The 15,067-nt window shown below is 34.3% G+C and overlaps 1 protein-coding gene across 1 annotated transcript in view; it reads left to right on the top strand.

Moving 5' to 3' along the window:
* GSTCD (glutathione S-transferase C-terminal domain containing) overlaps positions 1–12,495 on the top strand; it is a 39,538-nt gene extending 27,043 nt beyond the window's left edge. Inside the window, exons 9-13 of the mRNA XM_070948477.1 lie at positions 1,748–1,876; positions 2,911–3,044; positions 4,971–5,001; positions 9,314–9,383; positions 12,128–12,495. Coding sequence (XP_070804578.1) covers positions 1,748–1,876; positions 2,911–3,044; positions 4,971–5,001; positions 9,314–9,383; positions 12,128–12,264 — 501 coding nt within the window. The 3' untranslated portion in view covers positions 12,265–12,495. The remainder of the gene's footprint in view (positions 1–1,747; positions 1,877–2,910; positions 3,045–4,970; positions 5,002–9,313; positions 9,384–12,127) is intronic.
* The last annotated feature ends 2,572 nt before the right edge of the window (positions 12,496–15,067 follow it).

Genomic DNA, 15,067 nt, shown 5'->3' with positions numbered 1-15,067 from the left:
TTCAATATCCTTAAATATAGAAGTGTTACTAAATGGACGTTGGTCTTACCTGATACGTCTTTTCTCAACATGGGAAAAAACGTCAGTCAGGATGGGGTATACGTCCCGTCTAGCCAATGACCGAGCACTTTCCAAAGTCAAAGCTCCGCCCTTTCGAGGCTGCCCCAGTTCTTCGTCGAGGCGAAGCGACGGACTCGTGCTCCGTGTCCTCCTGAAACGATAAAGAATTAATATCACCCCCCACCACCACCGGAAGAATCCAAGGGCGGGACTGACTGACGTTTTTTCCCATAAGCTGCCTTATCTCCCCGATCGCTTTAAAGCGCCAGAATCTGAGGCGGAAGGCTTCCCAGGCAAAGCAAAGTCCTACCGCTGCGATCGTATGCCTCCGTATGCGCGATTGCCTCCTTATCTCTCCGATTGCTTCAAGCGGTAAAAAACTGAAGCGGAAGGCTCCCCTGGTAATAAAGGCAAATCGCTGCAAATTTGGGGTCGTAAATGCCTCCTGCGCCAAACAGCTGAGAAAGGGAGGTGCTCTTCAGTCGCTAGCCTTCCGGCACTAAACGCGACCCTGGGACACAGGCGCGAGGCTGCTGGAGCGCGGCAAAGCTGCTAGGCAACAGCCTTTTACACGCAGCTAAGGTCGGCAGAAAGAAAACGCTTTAAACGAGGCAACCAGCACACAGGAAATAAAAGTAACAGTACTTGCAGTCCAAAGGAAGGTCAGTACAGCAATTAAAAGTTAATAGAACTGAGGTAAAACGTCAGTCAGGAGAGGACACGTTCTGTCAGGCGAAGACCGAGATGAAGAACGGGCAGCCTCGAAAGGGCAGAGCTTTGACTTTGGAAAGTGCTCGGTCATTGGCTAGACGGGACGTATACCCCATCCTGACTGACGTTTTTTCCCCTTGTTGGAGAATATATAGTAACTATATTTAGTTACTAGCTCACAGAATTGTGCTGCTTCTCTGAACGATATGCCTCTTTCTTAAACCTCAGAGAGATTTTTCCTTGGAAATCTGTGTTGAACATTCTGAGGCCTGCAAGTGAACCTGAAAAAAACAGCTTCTTTCCAAATGCTTGAAAATGAACCAAAGAGGCCTTGCTCACAAATTATTTTGGAACTGCAGTTGCAAAGTTCTGCAAAATGTGAAAATGATCTTAACTGGGCTCATCTGGTATAAATGTGGTCATGGATGCACTTGATATGAAAGACAGTGCATATAGTAACTAGCAAACATCTACTCTTTGTTTTTATAAGCTAACTGGATAAAACCTTTGTAGGTTTGGCACTTACACTGTGTTTATTAAAGTGGTTTTGGATGGCACTGCAGAATAATAACTGCATACAAAGAATAAATACTAAGTTCTGAGAACTGCAGTTAGAATATTCCTTAACCCTTTGACCTTAAGAAATACACCGTCCTTTTTGAACTGAGAGGTCACCAACATGGTTATATTGTTATCAGTGTTAGGTTAGAAAATCCATTTTTTAGAATTAGTATAATTTTTAACTATTGAAAACAGATTTTAGTTATCTGATTTTTGTGACATGCCCAGAACAATGCATTTTTAAAAAGCTATTTCAGGTCAAGCTTAATTGCATTTCACTTATGTTTATAATGGAAACATTTCTGTTCAAGGAAACTTTGTGCAAGCGCTTCAGTCTTTTGATTGTAAATATATATGTGTTGTTTTTTTAATCCAGAAATTGACTAGGATTATTTTTTTTTCTTTTTTAATGTAGATAATTTTGGTGGAAAATAAGGAACAGTCACTCATATGTGCCGAAAAAAGAAGTGATGAATTAGGATTACATAATATTTGGTTCATCCAAGCAAATATGGACAATTTTAAAGGAAGTTTTAATATTGGGGTGAGCTACTTTAGAATTAAAACTATAACCTTCTTTGCACTTGAAAACTAAAGATACTGTCTTAAAACACTGTTTCTTTAGGGAAATTTATAGAAATTTACAAATTTCTAAAATAGCTGGGAGTTTTGTTAAGCTTGGAATAATGACAATTGAGGAATTTCAAACTTTTAGATTCAAAATTCAGAAAGGAACTGCTACCAAATTATTGATTCTCCAACATTATGCTCATTGTCTAAACTATGTCTCTGCTGCCTCTTAAAATATTAAAGCAGATTAAAACAGTTTAAAATCATGCTAAGTGATGCAGTTGTACAATATTGCATTGCTTAGCAAAAGCGATTCTGGTCCCAATAATGTTGTTGTTGTACTCAAGGATTACCATTAGGAAATTCTTTTCTTACAAATTAGTTGAAACAATCTGTAAACTGCAAAAGTATACTATACTCTTCAGGAGGGAGTAGGAGTTTCATGCTATTTTATGTTACCAACCAAATCTAAGCATTCTTTAAAGACTGCCTCACTACCAGGTTTGAGGAAATAGGTTTATTTTGTTAAATTTGTAGAATTGTGATCAATGCTTGGAATATGGATTACTTCATGTTGGAGTGATTACTCTCATTATTTAATTTGAGTTCATGTTGACATTCATTCTCATGTCAACTTCTATAACATTTTTTCTAATTTGAGTATGAATAATAAAAACACAATTAATGAGAGCTGATGTTCCAGTAGATAACTCAGATGTTGAGAAAATAATATGGGAATGATTGGTTCCTTAATGAGCAGTATTCATTATATCCTTTCATTCATAGAAACATTTATCACTGACACTGAAACTCTTCCCTTTCTGATTCATGCACCCTCCAAATATGCTCAGTGCACTCTCTAATTTTGTAGAATATGAATAGAAAGCCTTTATTTCTCATGGAAGTTCGCTAGTGGGGCAGTATATTCCACTCACATTTGAGTTATTACCGAGATGGGTGGCCATAGAAATTGAACAAATAAAATAAATATTTGGAGGTTTTTTTCAGGTGGCACTGCATGCATGTGGAGTGGCAACGGACATGGTCATTGAACACTGTATCAAAGTTGGTGCAGCATTTGTTATCTCTCCTTGCTGTTATGGTTTCATACAGAATACATCCAAGTTTGCATTTCCACAAAGGTCAGTTGCCTTTCCAATTTGTTAAAATGTATACCATTTTATCAAACATCTGAAACTGCATTTTGGGTATACTGGTAAAAGCTTTCTCACATAATAGAAAAAACAAAAAAGCTAAGCATGTTTAACAGCTGATATTTTAAAATGTTTAAAGTTGCTTACAAATTATATCCAAGTATTTCAGCTTGTGTTAGTTAAGAAAAATACAAGTTACTAGTGTGTTATGTAGAAAAGCAATACACAATCCCAAATCACAGAATCCCAAAACATACAATTGGAAAGAGTCATTTTGTTTATAAAATCCATCTGCTCAGTGGTGAAATCTCAATTAAAGCATCCCGATAAATGTCTATCTGATTTCCACTTGAAGAGATCCAGTGTAGTGCATTGGTCTTATTTTTGAGAAACCTTTTTCTAACTTTCAGTTGGATTCTACCTTCCTGTACTTTAAATCTGTTCATCTGGGTTCTGCAGTCAGAACCAACAGATCCTTGTCTCTCTTTGTGATGTATTTTCATGTTTACGAAGAGTGCAGGCTATCCTTCCACTGTCCTCTCAAAGCTAAACAGGCCCAATTTCTTCTAAATCTCAAGGCAGGCTTAGGGGATCCTCTGATCATTCCTTCTCAGAACCCATTCCTTCTTAAAGTGATGCCTAGAACTAGGTACAATATTTAAAGTGTGGTTGGACCAGTGTATAATATGGCAGAATATTCCTTCCTGCTATCTGGAAATTCATCTTCTGTTGAGGCAGCCTAAAATTACATTGCCCTTTTTTCTTTCAGTCATGTCATACTCCTCATTTACACTTCATTTTTTTGCAACTACTATCTCAAGATGTTTTCCACAAGTAGTGTTACTAGTGTGATATCTCCCATTTGATTATATTAAGCTTTAATTTCTCTTAAAATTAAGAACCCCAACATTACATGGTCACTTTTTTCCATGTTCCTCCTCCTATTATTTCCTGAATTTTTTTTCCTATTGGTTGGTATGAATTTAGGAAGGGTTTCCTCCTTCTGTTATTAAGACAAGTAAGACAAATAAAGAATCTTCTGAAATGACCATAGTCTTCCAACAGATGTCTGATGGTTGAAATCCTATTATCACTCTTTGAAAGATTTGAGATTTATTTTAAAAGAAGTTGTTCAAATTTTCTCTTTGAATCGTTAGATGTTTGGAGACACCAGGAAGAATAATAGCAACAGACTTCTATAACCCTTGATGGTGCTTTGCAGAATCCTCTAAGCATATTTGCTCTTTCGCTTATTTTAATCAAGATGGTCTCTATAGCATTGCCATGTTGATTCACTTGGATTTGTACACAGGAGTGAATATTTCATTACTTCTGTTACTTCTACAGCACATAAATATTTAACTGAGCTACAAATATTCACATTTTTAACCCATCCCACCCCAGGATTCAGTTTTAAAGCTCTTCTAATCAAACATGTATTCAAAGTAGTTTTTTACTACTTCTTGAAAGTTGTTAAACCTTGTGCCAGCAGTCCATTATTTAGATAATTCAGATTATGGTCCCCCAAACCATTTTCCCCTGTCAACACCATTTGCATAGCCAATCATTTCACTTGTGGTTTTCTAATTTTCCTCTCCAGACTCTTCTGTTGCAATCTTTGGGGAATGTAATCCTTGCAGATGTTATCATGTCTGTATAGCTATGGAAAGATAAGGCAATAAGTGCAACTATTCTAAAGTATTCTTGTTTTTTTCCCCAGGAACATTTCCAATCTAAGTTTTTAAGAGTGCAACATAGTTAAAAAACAAACTGAACTACTGATGCATTTTTAGAAGGTAGTCTATTAAATAAAACGTGTTTAGGGTGCTTCTCAGTTATATTATATGCAACAACATAATCACTTGATTAAAAATTTGTTTAGCATTTAAAATAAGATCTTCTTTTCTATTATAGCCATCAGTTCAAGAAAGTGCTGTCATACAAGGTAAGGAAAAGATAAGCTTTGGGTTTAGAATTTCATTTTGCATATCTTTCTTGTTTAGTTTAGTTTTTACTATAAAAGAAATCTCCCATTAAAAATATATCAAAATAGCAAACTTTAAAATGCATATGTCTTGTTCTCCTTTTACTAATGGAATAAACATTTAGTAAATATTAATTTATTTTTAATTTATTTTCTTATCTTGTTTTTCAAATCCAAGAATCTCTAAGGCAGGTCATAAAATAGAGTTTAGAACAGCTATTAATAATTTAAAACATGGGCCAAAAATACCCTTAGTTTTGATATTAAAAAAACTATATTCATCCATCAATTGTATGTACAAAGAATAGCTGTTAAATAGGAAGTTTCTTTCTAATGTCTTCTATGGTATCTTAAATATGTCTGGAGGCAGTTTGAGCCCATCCAGTAGTATTAGGCCAGATACAGATATGTGCATCCTTGAAAGAGTTTCCTATTTTAACACCCATTTTGCTTCCATATGGTTTTGTTCCTCCTGGTCTTCTCTCCAGATTGAAATTGGACAGTGATAGTTTCTTAATAAGTATTTCTCAGTTTGATACTACAGTATTTGGAGTTGTACGTCAAATCCTTATTTAAAGAGCTGAATATATAACATATTAATGATCTCTTTTAGACTTAGAATAACTTTATTATCACTTTAAATGTACACTAATCGGAATACATTAAAATGTAATTTTGTTGCATATATGTCTCAAAAGATCTTTTAAAGCAGTGAGATATTTCTATCAAATAACCATCTCACAAATCTGAAGGACGGTAACCTTAGCATGCTGCAACATGCTTCCCATAGCAGTGTTGGAGGACCGACATAAAAAAAATACCATATGAGCTGAAACTGTGCTCCTGTGGACAATGGGCCATTGAAAAAAGTTCACATCCTGCCACACTGCATCTTCTGTAACAGGGGTGTCAAACTCGATTTCATTGAGGGGCACATAAGGCTTGTGTTTGACCTTGGGGTGTGTGGCCAGGGGCCGTGGCCAACTTAACACCATTCATCAAGGCTTCATTTTGGCTGCAATGACCTCCTGCAACCCTCTGCTATTGAAAATGGAGCTCAGGTGGTCCTCCCGAGCTCTGTTTTTGCTGGCAGAGGCACCAGGGGCCAATCCTTTGCTTCTTTCCAGGGATGGCCTGCCGGCCAGATCTAAGCACCCCACGGGCCGGATCCAGCCCCCAGGCCTTGAGTTTGATACCCCTGTTCTATAAGGACTCACTGACTCAATTCATAACACCTTATCCACTAAAATGTCTGAGAAATACTAATCTTTTTTTATGTGCAACTGTTATCTGATCAGTATGAAGTAGTTTCTCTGAACGTGGCTAAATTCTGCTGTGCTATATGTAAAATTAGATAAACTTTAACGGCCAACTATTAATCTACCATTAATCGCAATATTCTGTCTTTTATTTTTATTATTTACTATTAGTATTGTTTTAATGCTTTTATTTGGTATTCTGTGACCATAATAAAAAATTGAAATTGAACCATATTAACGAATAGTTTTAAAGTTTCTAATAAAAGAAATATATTTTAAAGAGCTAATGCATGCCATTAAATCAATGCATCCTTAAATCAATAATTCATATGGAACATGATTTTTTCTTTACTCACAGCTAAGGAAGTAAGATGAAGAACAGAGGATTAAATCTTTTCACATAATTTATTCAATTATTGTGAACACTTATTTAGATGAATCCACTTAAAAGGAATTTCATTTACAAAAGTTATTTTCTACATATATTCACTGCAATGGCCATGACTATAACCTCAACATGTCCTGAAATAAAAAAAAAATTATAAGATGTAAAGACTACATTCTACCTTTATTTTTGTTTATTGACAACATTTTACTTCACATCTTCCAGTTTGTACTGGAAGTATTACACCAGTGAAAAAATAAAACACTACTAATGAAAATTACTTCAAACTTTTTTTTCTATCATGGGCGCAGTATATTTTTCTACTTCTTAAATTTCTGAAACTTCTTCTTTCATTGAATATTGCAATGATAAGAAAATAGCAAATTCAGAAGTCAAGAAGATGTGTCATAGTGAAACATTGCAGGTTCTAAGAAACAGATTGTTTTCATAAATGGGCAACAGGTTTTTGTTTTTTTTAAAAAGGACATTTGTGCCAGGAAGACATTCCAAAATCAGTCCAATTTATTTGTAGCATTTTATGTAAATCTATACCAGATGGTGTCCCAATTCCAAGTTTATATCTTATAACTTAGATGTATCAGCACTAATGAAAACCCTTCCAGTTTCGATTGATATGCTTTTAATTATCCCAATGAAGCCAACTTGGTGGCTAGACGTTGTCACACACTCCATAAATTATCCCAACGTGGTATATTTTTTTAATTTATTTATCAAATGAAACTAAAAGAATTCATATCCTTCAATTTTTTTGTTCAAATGGTAGTACCAACAACCCAGAGTAAAGAAGTGATTGTTGGTCACTGAGAATATGTGAATTTTCTTATAGAAAATTCCTTGTATCACTAAATGAGATTACTTAAATATTAAATGCACATATATGTAATATAAAATAGTGCTTTTTAGAAAAGAGGAACAAGGGAAAAATGGTGGAATGATTAACTTTTCATTAATCTACCATTTTTTTTTCACTTATAGGCCTTTCAGATAAAGTGATCTCTTTGTCTGCATTGAAAATAATGCAACATTTGATTCATCTTAAGATATACACTTGAAAATAGAGGCATTCAATCAGTTTTTCCACACTTAAGAGCATGAGCTTTGTGATATCATGTATGTATGCGGAGGGCACCAGAGAAATTAGGAAAACCTGCTGTACAACTTAATAAAATGATTTTGTTCCATTAAGGGGATAAATATCCAGACAATAAAACTTTTTTTTCATGAATAGAAAGTCTTAGTTTAAATAACCAGTTTTCTCACTTAAGCTAATGTTTCCTAAGAGGGACCACTTTCCACACATAAAGCCATTAATGCATCTAGGGAGGCTTTATTCCAATTACGGCATTTATTACATATTAAATTTATCATCTGTTTCCCAGACATGTAGAATTGAAAATAGCTAGTTAGTGTTATTTCTGCCAATGGTAGGAAAATTAAATTCTATATTTAATTCTATTTTGAATTACACTGTTAAATAAACATAGAAACAAAACACTGAGATTTAAAAATCAGGGTATGTGTACATTTTATATATAGGGTTGTGGGGGGGCATTTCATACAGGGGCTAGTAATATATATTAACATTTCACCTAGATTAGTAAAACACAATAAAATATAAATGTTAATTTATGGATTTCAAATTTTAGCTGTGCCGGTCTCAGGGCTAATAATTTTCACCTAAATCAATGTAGCTTCAAACAGTGTAGTTTTAAGAAAAAACAACAACAGATGTTCTACAAAATAAAGCATACATTGAAAAAATAAAAAATAAAAAATAATACATCTGTTGGCATGGCATTAATCTTTATCTTTTCATTTAACAGGGAGTAGACCCTATATACCCACTTCTAAGGTCTTCTCTGCAGGAAGCATGTTATGCGCAATGTATTAAGTCAATTACAGCATGTGATTGACATTAATGAATCTCAGTTCCAGACTCAAGGGAGAAAGTTAATCTCTATTGGTAGAGTTTAATAGCCAAACAAATCAAAACTTCAAAAGTTCATGGTATAAAAGTACAGCATTATGAATTCATCTAGTACTCAGTCTTGTACTCAATCTCAGAGTAGTATGCCTATCCAAGTGTCAGGAATAATGGAGGTGAAGGCACAAAATTCAGTACAAGTTGTACTGTCTTGTACTCAAGACAGTACAGTCTTGTACTCAATCTCAAAGTAGTATGCCTATCCAAGTGTCAGGAATAATGGAGGTGAAGGCACAAAATAATAATACAGGAGGTATTACAAGTGGGCTAAGGTCATTTAATGCTTTAATAGTAAAAGCAAAGAGGCAAAAATACAGTCCAGGATATGTTTCCTTCCCTTTTCCAAAGAATATTTGCCAGTGGAGAAATCCTGTAATTTTCATTTGCAATTATAGTAGCTGTGTCCAGTTTTGACTGAGTCAGAGGAACATTGAGTTAATTTTCCCTTGCCTCCTTTCACTGACTTTCAGTATAATCCAAAAATATAACCGAAAATTTTCTGATAATCATTTTTAATAAAACCACAGCTAAACCTTCTTTTTTGGATATTCCTATTAAAATAATTATTTTTGTAGAGTAAAAAAAATTGCTTGTGACCTTTTGTGTGTGTATGTTTTATTCTAGGAGCACATGATTCTTTGCAGATTTGCTGATCAGACAGCTGTCCAGCTGCCTCCTGAACGCAGGCAAATAGGTATGCTTTTCTGTAGAACAGCTGTTATGGGATTATATACACTGTATTTGGTGATGTGATTAGCTTGCTATTAATGGGTGGTTGTGACATGTTCATTAACAAGAAGTTATAATAGTGTATGTACTATTCCAATCTCTTATCAACCATGCCTCCCTCGCTCCTTCTCTCTTCAAAATCTGTTTCCTGATTCTTCTGATAGATGTACAATAGGTGCTATTTGTGAAATTGATTTTCTGGAAATAATATCACACTCAGCCAGACTCTTCCTTGTCCTAAACGCTTATAACATTGAACAATTTAATTATGTATAATATGTAGATAGATATCCAAAGTGGTCAATGACTCAAAAAAAGCAACAATAATGAGCTTTAGTATGGATAGTATGGAAATCATACTATCAAAATCGATAAATTAGACATAGCACTATGAAGTTAAAAATAAAAAAAAATGAGGTATTATTTACAATAACAAAAGACAAAAGGTAGGCCAACCAGCAGAAATTAATAGGTTCACTTTAAAGCAGAACGGAACAGAAATTATTAATCTTACTGGTAAGATCCCAGCAGTTCTCAAATAGTTGATGGCATAGCTTGACCAGCTCTAAGTTCATCCTTAGTTTATGTCTTTAAGACATATGACAGGCATAGCTAGTTAGGAATCTTTATTGCATACCAATAACTCACTAAAGATTGATTGCTGTCTGTTAGCATGAAAATACAGCTCCCTATTTATCCCCACTCTAATTTTAGTTACAGTACTTCTTTTTCCTATCTCTTGGGTTCTCTGTAACAAACTCTTTGCCTTATGCCTATTAGTCTTGGAGCTTGTTGATTGTTTGATTATATCAAAACTAATTGTTCTGCCTTGAAAAAAATGACTGTTGACCTTATTCTAATGCTGATTAATTTGACTATTTTTAAAACTTTAAATGAAGGTCTGTAGTTTTATTCTAGCTTATTTTATGTTTTAGTCAGTATTAAATGTATTAGGGAGCCATGCTTAGGAAAAGTGAACCATAAATATTTGAAGTAAAATATTTGCAATGTGTAACTGAAAAATTTATCTGGTTGCTAATAGTCAACAAAGACTTGATGGTGCATAATTAGGAGAAAAATGAGGATGGATATTAATGAAAGTAACAATAACAGAGTTGGAAGGGACCTTGGAGGTCTTCTAGTCCAACCCCCTGATCAGGCAGGAAACCCTATACTACTTCAGACAAATGGTTGTTCAATTTCTTCTTAGAAACTTCCACTTTTGGAGCATTCACAACTTCTGGAGGCAAGTTGTTCCACTGATTAATTGTTCTAACAATTAAGTGTTTAGTTACAGACTGTATCACAGAGGTATTAACAACAGTACAAGTGTTTGCTTTGACACCTGCATAAAATATTCAGTCTCTGTGGTTCAGAGTACATAAGGAAATTCCAAGATATTTTAACCTTTTGTATATTCTCAGTAAATCTGGCAGATTTTAAAGTTAGCCAAATTATGCTGTTATCAACACAGCTGTGCATTTGAAAGGTGTCATTCACCAATTGGGAGCACCTTTTCCAATACTTTGGTGATATAGAAAGGAAATGTGTCATAAGGATGGGTGGAATGGCTGTGTCTTTGCGCGCTTTTAAATGTTGATTCAGCATTTCAGCAGTCCTTTCTCCCTTCAGGAATAAAATAGGGAAAGGAGACATTTCTGAACCTCAAACACCTTCTTTCCCTCCCTCTAGCTTTTGTGTTCTTATTCTTGACTTGTTAGTTCTGATGTCATACTTGACATTAGGCTCCATTAAAAATCTTTTCTATTTCAGTCATCTTTCTTCACCTTTTAAACTTGCTAATGGGTGTGTAGTTTTATTTTCAGATGACTGGGGGAGGGGGGGGCGGTCAGATCGGATTAGCACAAAACACATGTTCCCTAAAAACAGGCACTGAAATACACTGGGGTGCAGTTAAATTTAATCTTAACTAGTCCTCCCTGGAAGTAATGCTTTTTGAACCGGCAGGACTCACTTTTGAATATTTATCAATGAATGCTTAAGTTTGTCCTTCTCCACTTTTTCCTTTTAAGACTTTTGTTATATTTTCAACCCAAATTACTTTTCCAACCAATACATTTTCTTTTTATTACTCTTCTGTTACTTCTACTTTCTCAGTTTCTTAACAAAATAAAAATAATTTATACACTGTTCTGTCTCTGGATATGATTGTTATAGGGATTTACCTCTGTGTACAATATAAAGCGTGGTAGTTACCAGATGTATAAAATTAGTCAGTGTGTAAAATTTTATTTAGACCAAAGATAGATTACAAAGTAGCATTCAAAGGTATTAGTATTTTGTCAATCATTATTATATACCTCCAGAAACCCAAAATACATTTCAATTTCCTCCCAACAATAACCTTATAGGACAGGTGACGATCAGAAATTTCTGGCCCATGTTAATCAGTAAGCTTCCATGATTGTGGGAGATTTGGAATTAGGGTCTTCCCAAGCCTAAATCTACCATCGTATCTGGCTTTCAGAATTTGAAAAGGATAACAGATACAACACCATTTAGATTGCTTTAATTGCTATAAAGTTCTGTGGAGTTTGGTCCTAGAATACCCTGAGAAAGCAATATTCCTATATGAATTATCTCATTAAAAAATGTTATAATGTAATTGCTGCCAAAGTGCTTGTTTCTGTATCACATGATATTATAACAATTAGAAATATATACATATATCCTGTTTGTATATTTTAGGTAAACAATGCATGGGACTGGTGGATCTTGACCGGGCTTGGAATGTGGAAAGAAGCAACTACTCAGTCCAAGTGATAACCATGGAACCACAGTCGTGTTCCCCAAAGAATAATTTGATAACCGGTATCCCGGTTTAGTTCAAAGGTTTTTCTATCAAGTTGAATTAATATTTAGTTCTCTTGATCAAAGTGCAAATCACATTTTGGAGACCGGAAAGGAAGCACTGTACATCTTGAATCAGTTGTCTCCAGAAAAAGGAAGGAAACGCAGTAGGGGCTATCTTGCAAAGGTTCCTAATTCCTGCTTGAAATATGTGATTAAATGACATCTGGCTCTTCCAAAATGTTAAATCAATCTACATTATAAGACCAACCAATACATCCTTGGAAGAATGATTTCCTTTTCTATGAAAATTGGTCTTGCATGTTGGAAAACATATTTTGCAAGGGTTCTGGGTTCCTGAGTATTAATCTAAAGAACAACTCACAGTATCTTCTTTTCAATGTTTTACAATTATACTTTCTGTGCTCAGTTACAACTGTATTGCTGTAAATAACAAAATATCACTTTGCTCAAATATTTTACATTTTTTTAGAAAAATATGTTCTAAATAAAATTTATGATGATTGTGTGGTCAATATCCATGTAGTTTTCTTAACAATTGTGTAATTGTGGTTTGTTTATTTGCAATTTCCCAGCCTATCTTAAGCTTTTTAATATTTTTGATAATCTCCCATTAAAGTACTAACCAGGTCCACAACTTCTTAACTTATTTCAAGATAGCCAAGGTCATCTAGAGAATGCTTCGGGTCAAATTATTCACAGTATTTACAGTATGTAATTTACAAGTAGATTTATACATTAACTTTGATTACTGTCCTTTGTGGGACAAAGCAAATTTGCATGAAATTATTTAAATATGCATGTGTATGTTTACCTGTTATTTCTCTTTATCTTCCTTTAGTGTGAGAATCGTTTAATGTTTTCCTGTGAGGATTATATTTTGCTTTGGCCACATGAATGCTGGGGAGGAAGAGGATAGGGAAAAAACAACAACTCTGGAATGACAATTTCAGTAGAAAAAAGCCACATGCCCGTACTTCATTTCCCCCCCACCCTGAGATCTGTTTCTCTAAGAAAACTAATTGTTTTCATTTTGAGATATGTGGTCAGGTGTAAGTTACAGTTTGGTAACTTGAAAAAACACTGAAATAGCACTCCTTTTTCAGGCTTTAGCTCATTTTTTTTTAAAAAAAACTCATTTTAACTTATGTTGTCATAAACCATCCAGACGGATTCTGGTAAAGTAGTGTAATCAGATTCATAACACTTTCCAAACTATTACAATGTTTAGGTTCTGTTTGGTTTATTCAAGCAATGAACTGTAAACCACCTCCAGAATTAATTCATTTGAGTAGACTTAAATTATTCCTCCATTAATGTCAGGGCTGGATAAAATATTCAAAGTCCTTATCATATACAGAGCTCAGAAATCTCTAATGTTTCAGGCTTGATTATGTTTCTTCTCTCATAGTTCTTGTCTGAAAAATTAAACAAATTGCTCAAAGCTAATCAGGGGGAGAGCAATATATGTAATACTTCTGTTAAGAAACATTTTGTTTTGAGTGGCTTTTATAACAGTTTACTATGACGATGGCATAACAATGAGCATATCTTTTCATTATTATATCGTGTTAGCTTTCTAATGTCAGTATAATATCAGTGTAATGTATTTTTGAGACTCTTGGATTCTTTCAATAAGAAATTTAATATTTACTATTGAACATTTAAGATGGTCCCTTGCATATTTAATGATAGTTTTTGCTTGTAATACTTTATATTGTATGTTTAAGAGAGTTTACAACTGAATTTCAAGACAAACAGTCCCAAGGCAATTTGTTCACATTTTATTCCTGTGATGATAAAAGGCAGAAAGAACCAAATGTGCACCTTTGATATTCCAGAATATAAATGAACCAATCTTAAAGGAAATATCGTTGGTATTACCATTCTGTTTCATTACCAAATCATAAGTGACAAAGGTGTGAATACAGTGTTACAGAACTGAGTGCTTCAGAGAGAAATTTGATAGGTAATTACTAAGATCAGCTTTAAAAAAAAAACCTCTAAAAGCTTATTATCCAAAACGAACTCATACATTGAAATGGAAAAATGCTAGAATTTGGAAGCAGTTGGAAGCCCTGAAAAGTACCATGTCATTTTTCCCTAGTCAGTGGGAGAAAGGAAAAGAAGCAGATGGCTAAGCAAAAGGGCTCAAAAGACATTTTATGAGCTGATAATGAAGTTTCATAAGTAGCGAGATCATAGTTGGAGAAAATGAAGCCTACAAGTGCTCTGGAAGTTCCTCAGTAGATGCTAGTGAGAGGATTTCTTGTACATTGGTCACAGCCTATCCACAACAGTGATACAACATGGAAAAATGAATCAGACTCTATTGTGGATACCTCATATAATAAATATTTATTTATTTAACAATATTTTTAATCTGCCACAATCCAAATGTATTAAAGATTACAGTTAATACCAAACTAACAAATTGTAAAATACCATTCAGTTAAACTATAGTAAAGGCTAAATATCTCTTGGAACAACACTTTTTGCTTAGTTTTAGAAATGCCTGTAGTGTAGAGGCTGTCTGCACTTCCAGATTGGAGAAAAGTCGATAAAAGTGGGAAAATCTGTTACTTGATGTCTGGCTCAAAAACTTCACTATTACCTCCTTATGAAGATGACCAGACAAGGTGAGGAGATAAGATTTTGGCAAATTGCAGATTTGAATTCAATTGGATCTCTTAATAGATGTGTTATTCTTCCACAATGGAGTTGACCTATCAGGAAACTTACCCGCTACATTGTTGTAACTTCTGGGCCATCTTTAATAGTAGCTCCAAAGTGCTACTTAGTCCAAATAAGTATGTG

Source organism: Pituophis catenifer, unplaced genomic scaffold (assembly GCF_029215685.1).
Source record: "Pituophis catenifer annectens isolate HBS135680 unplaced genomic scaffold, rPitCat1.0.hap2 SCAF_8, whole genome shotgun sequence".
Taxonomy (NCBI): domain Eukaryota; kingdom Metazoa; phylum Chordata; class Lepidosauria; order Squamata; family Colubridae; genus Pituophis; species Pituophis catenifer.
Note: the sequence above shows the minus strand (reverse complement) of the source record. Positions and strands in the feature narration are given on the sequence as shown.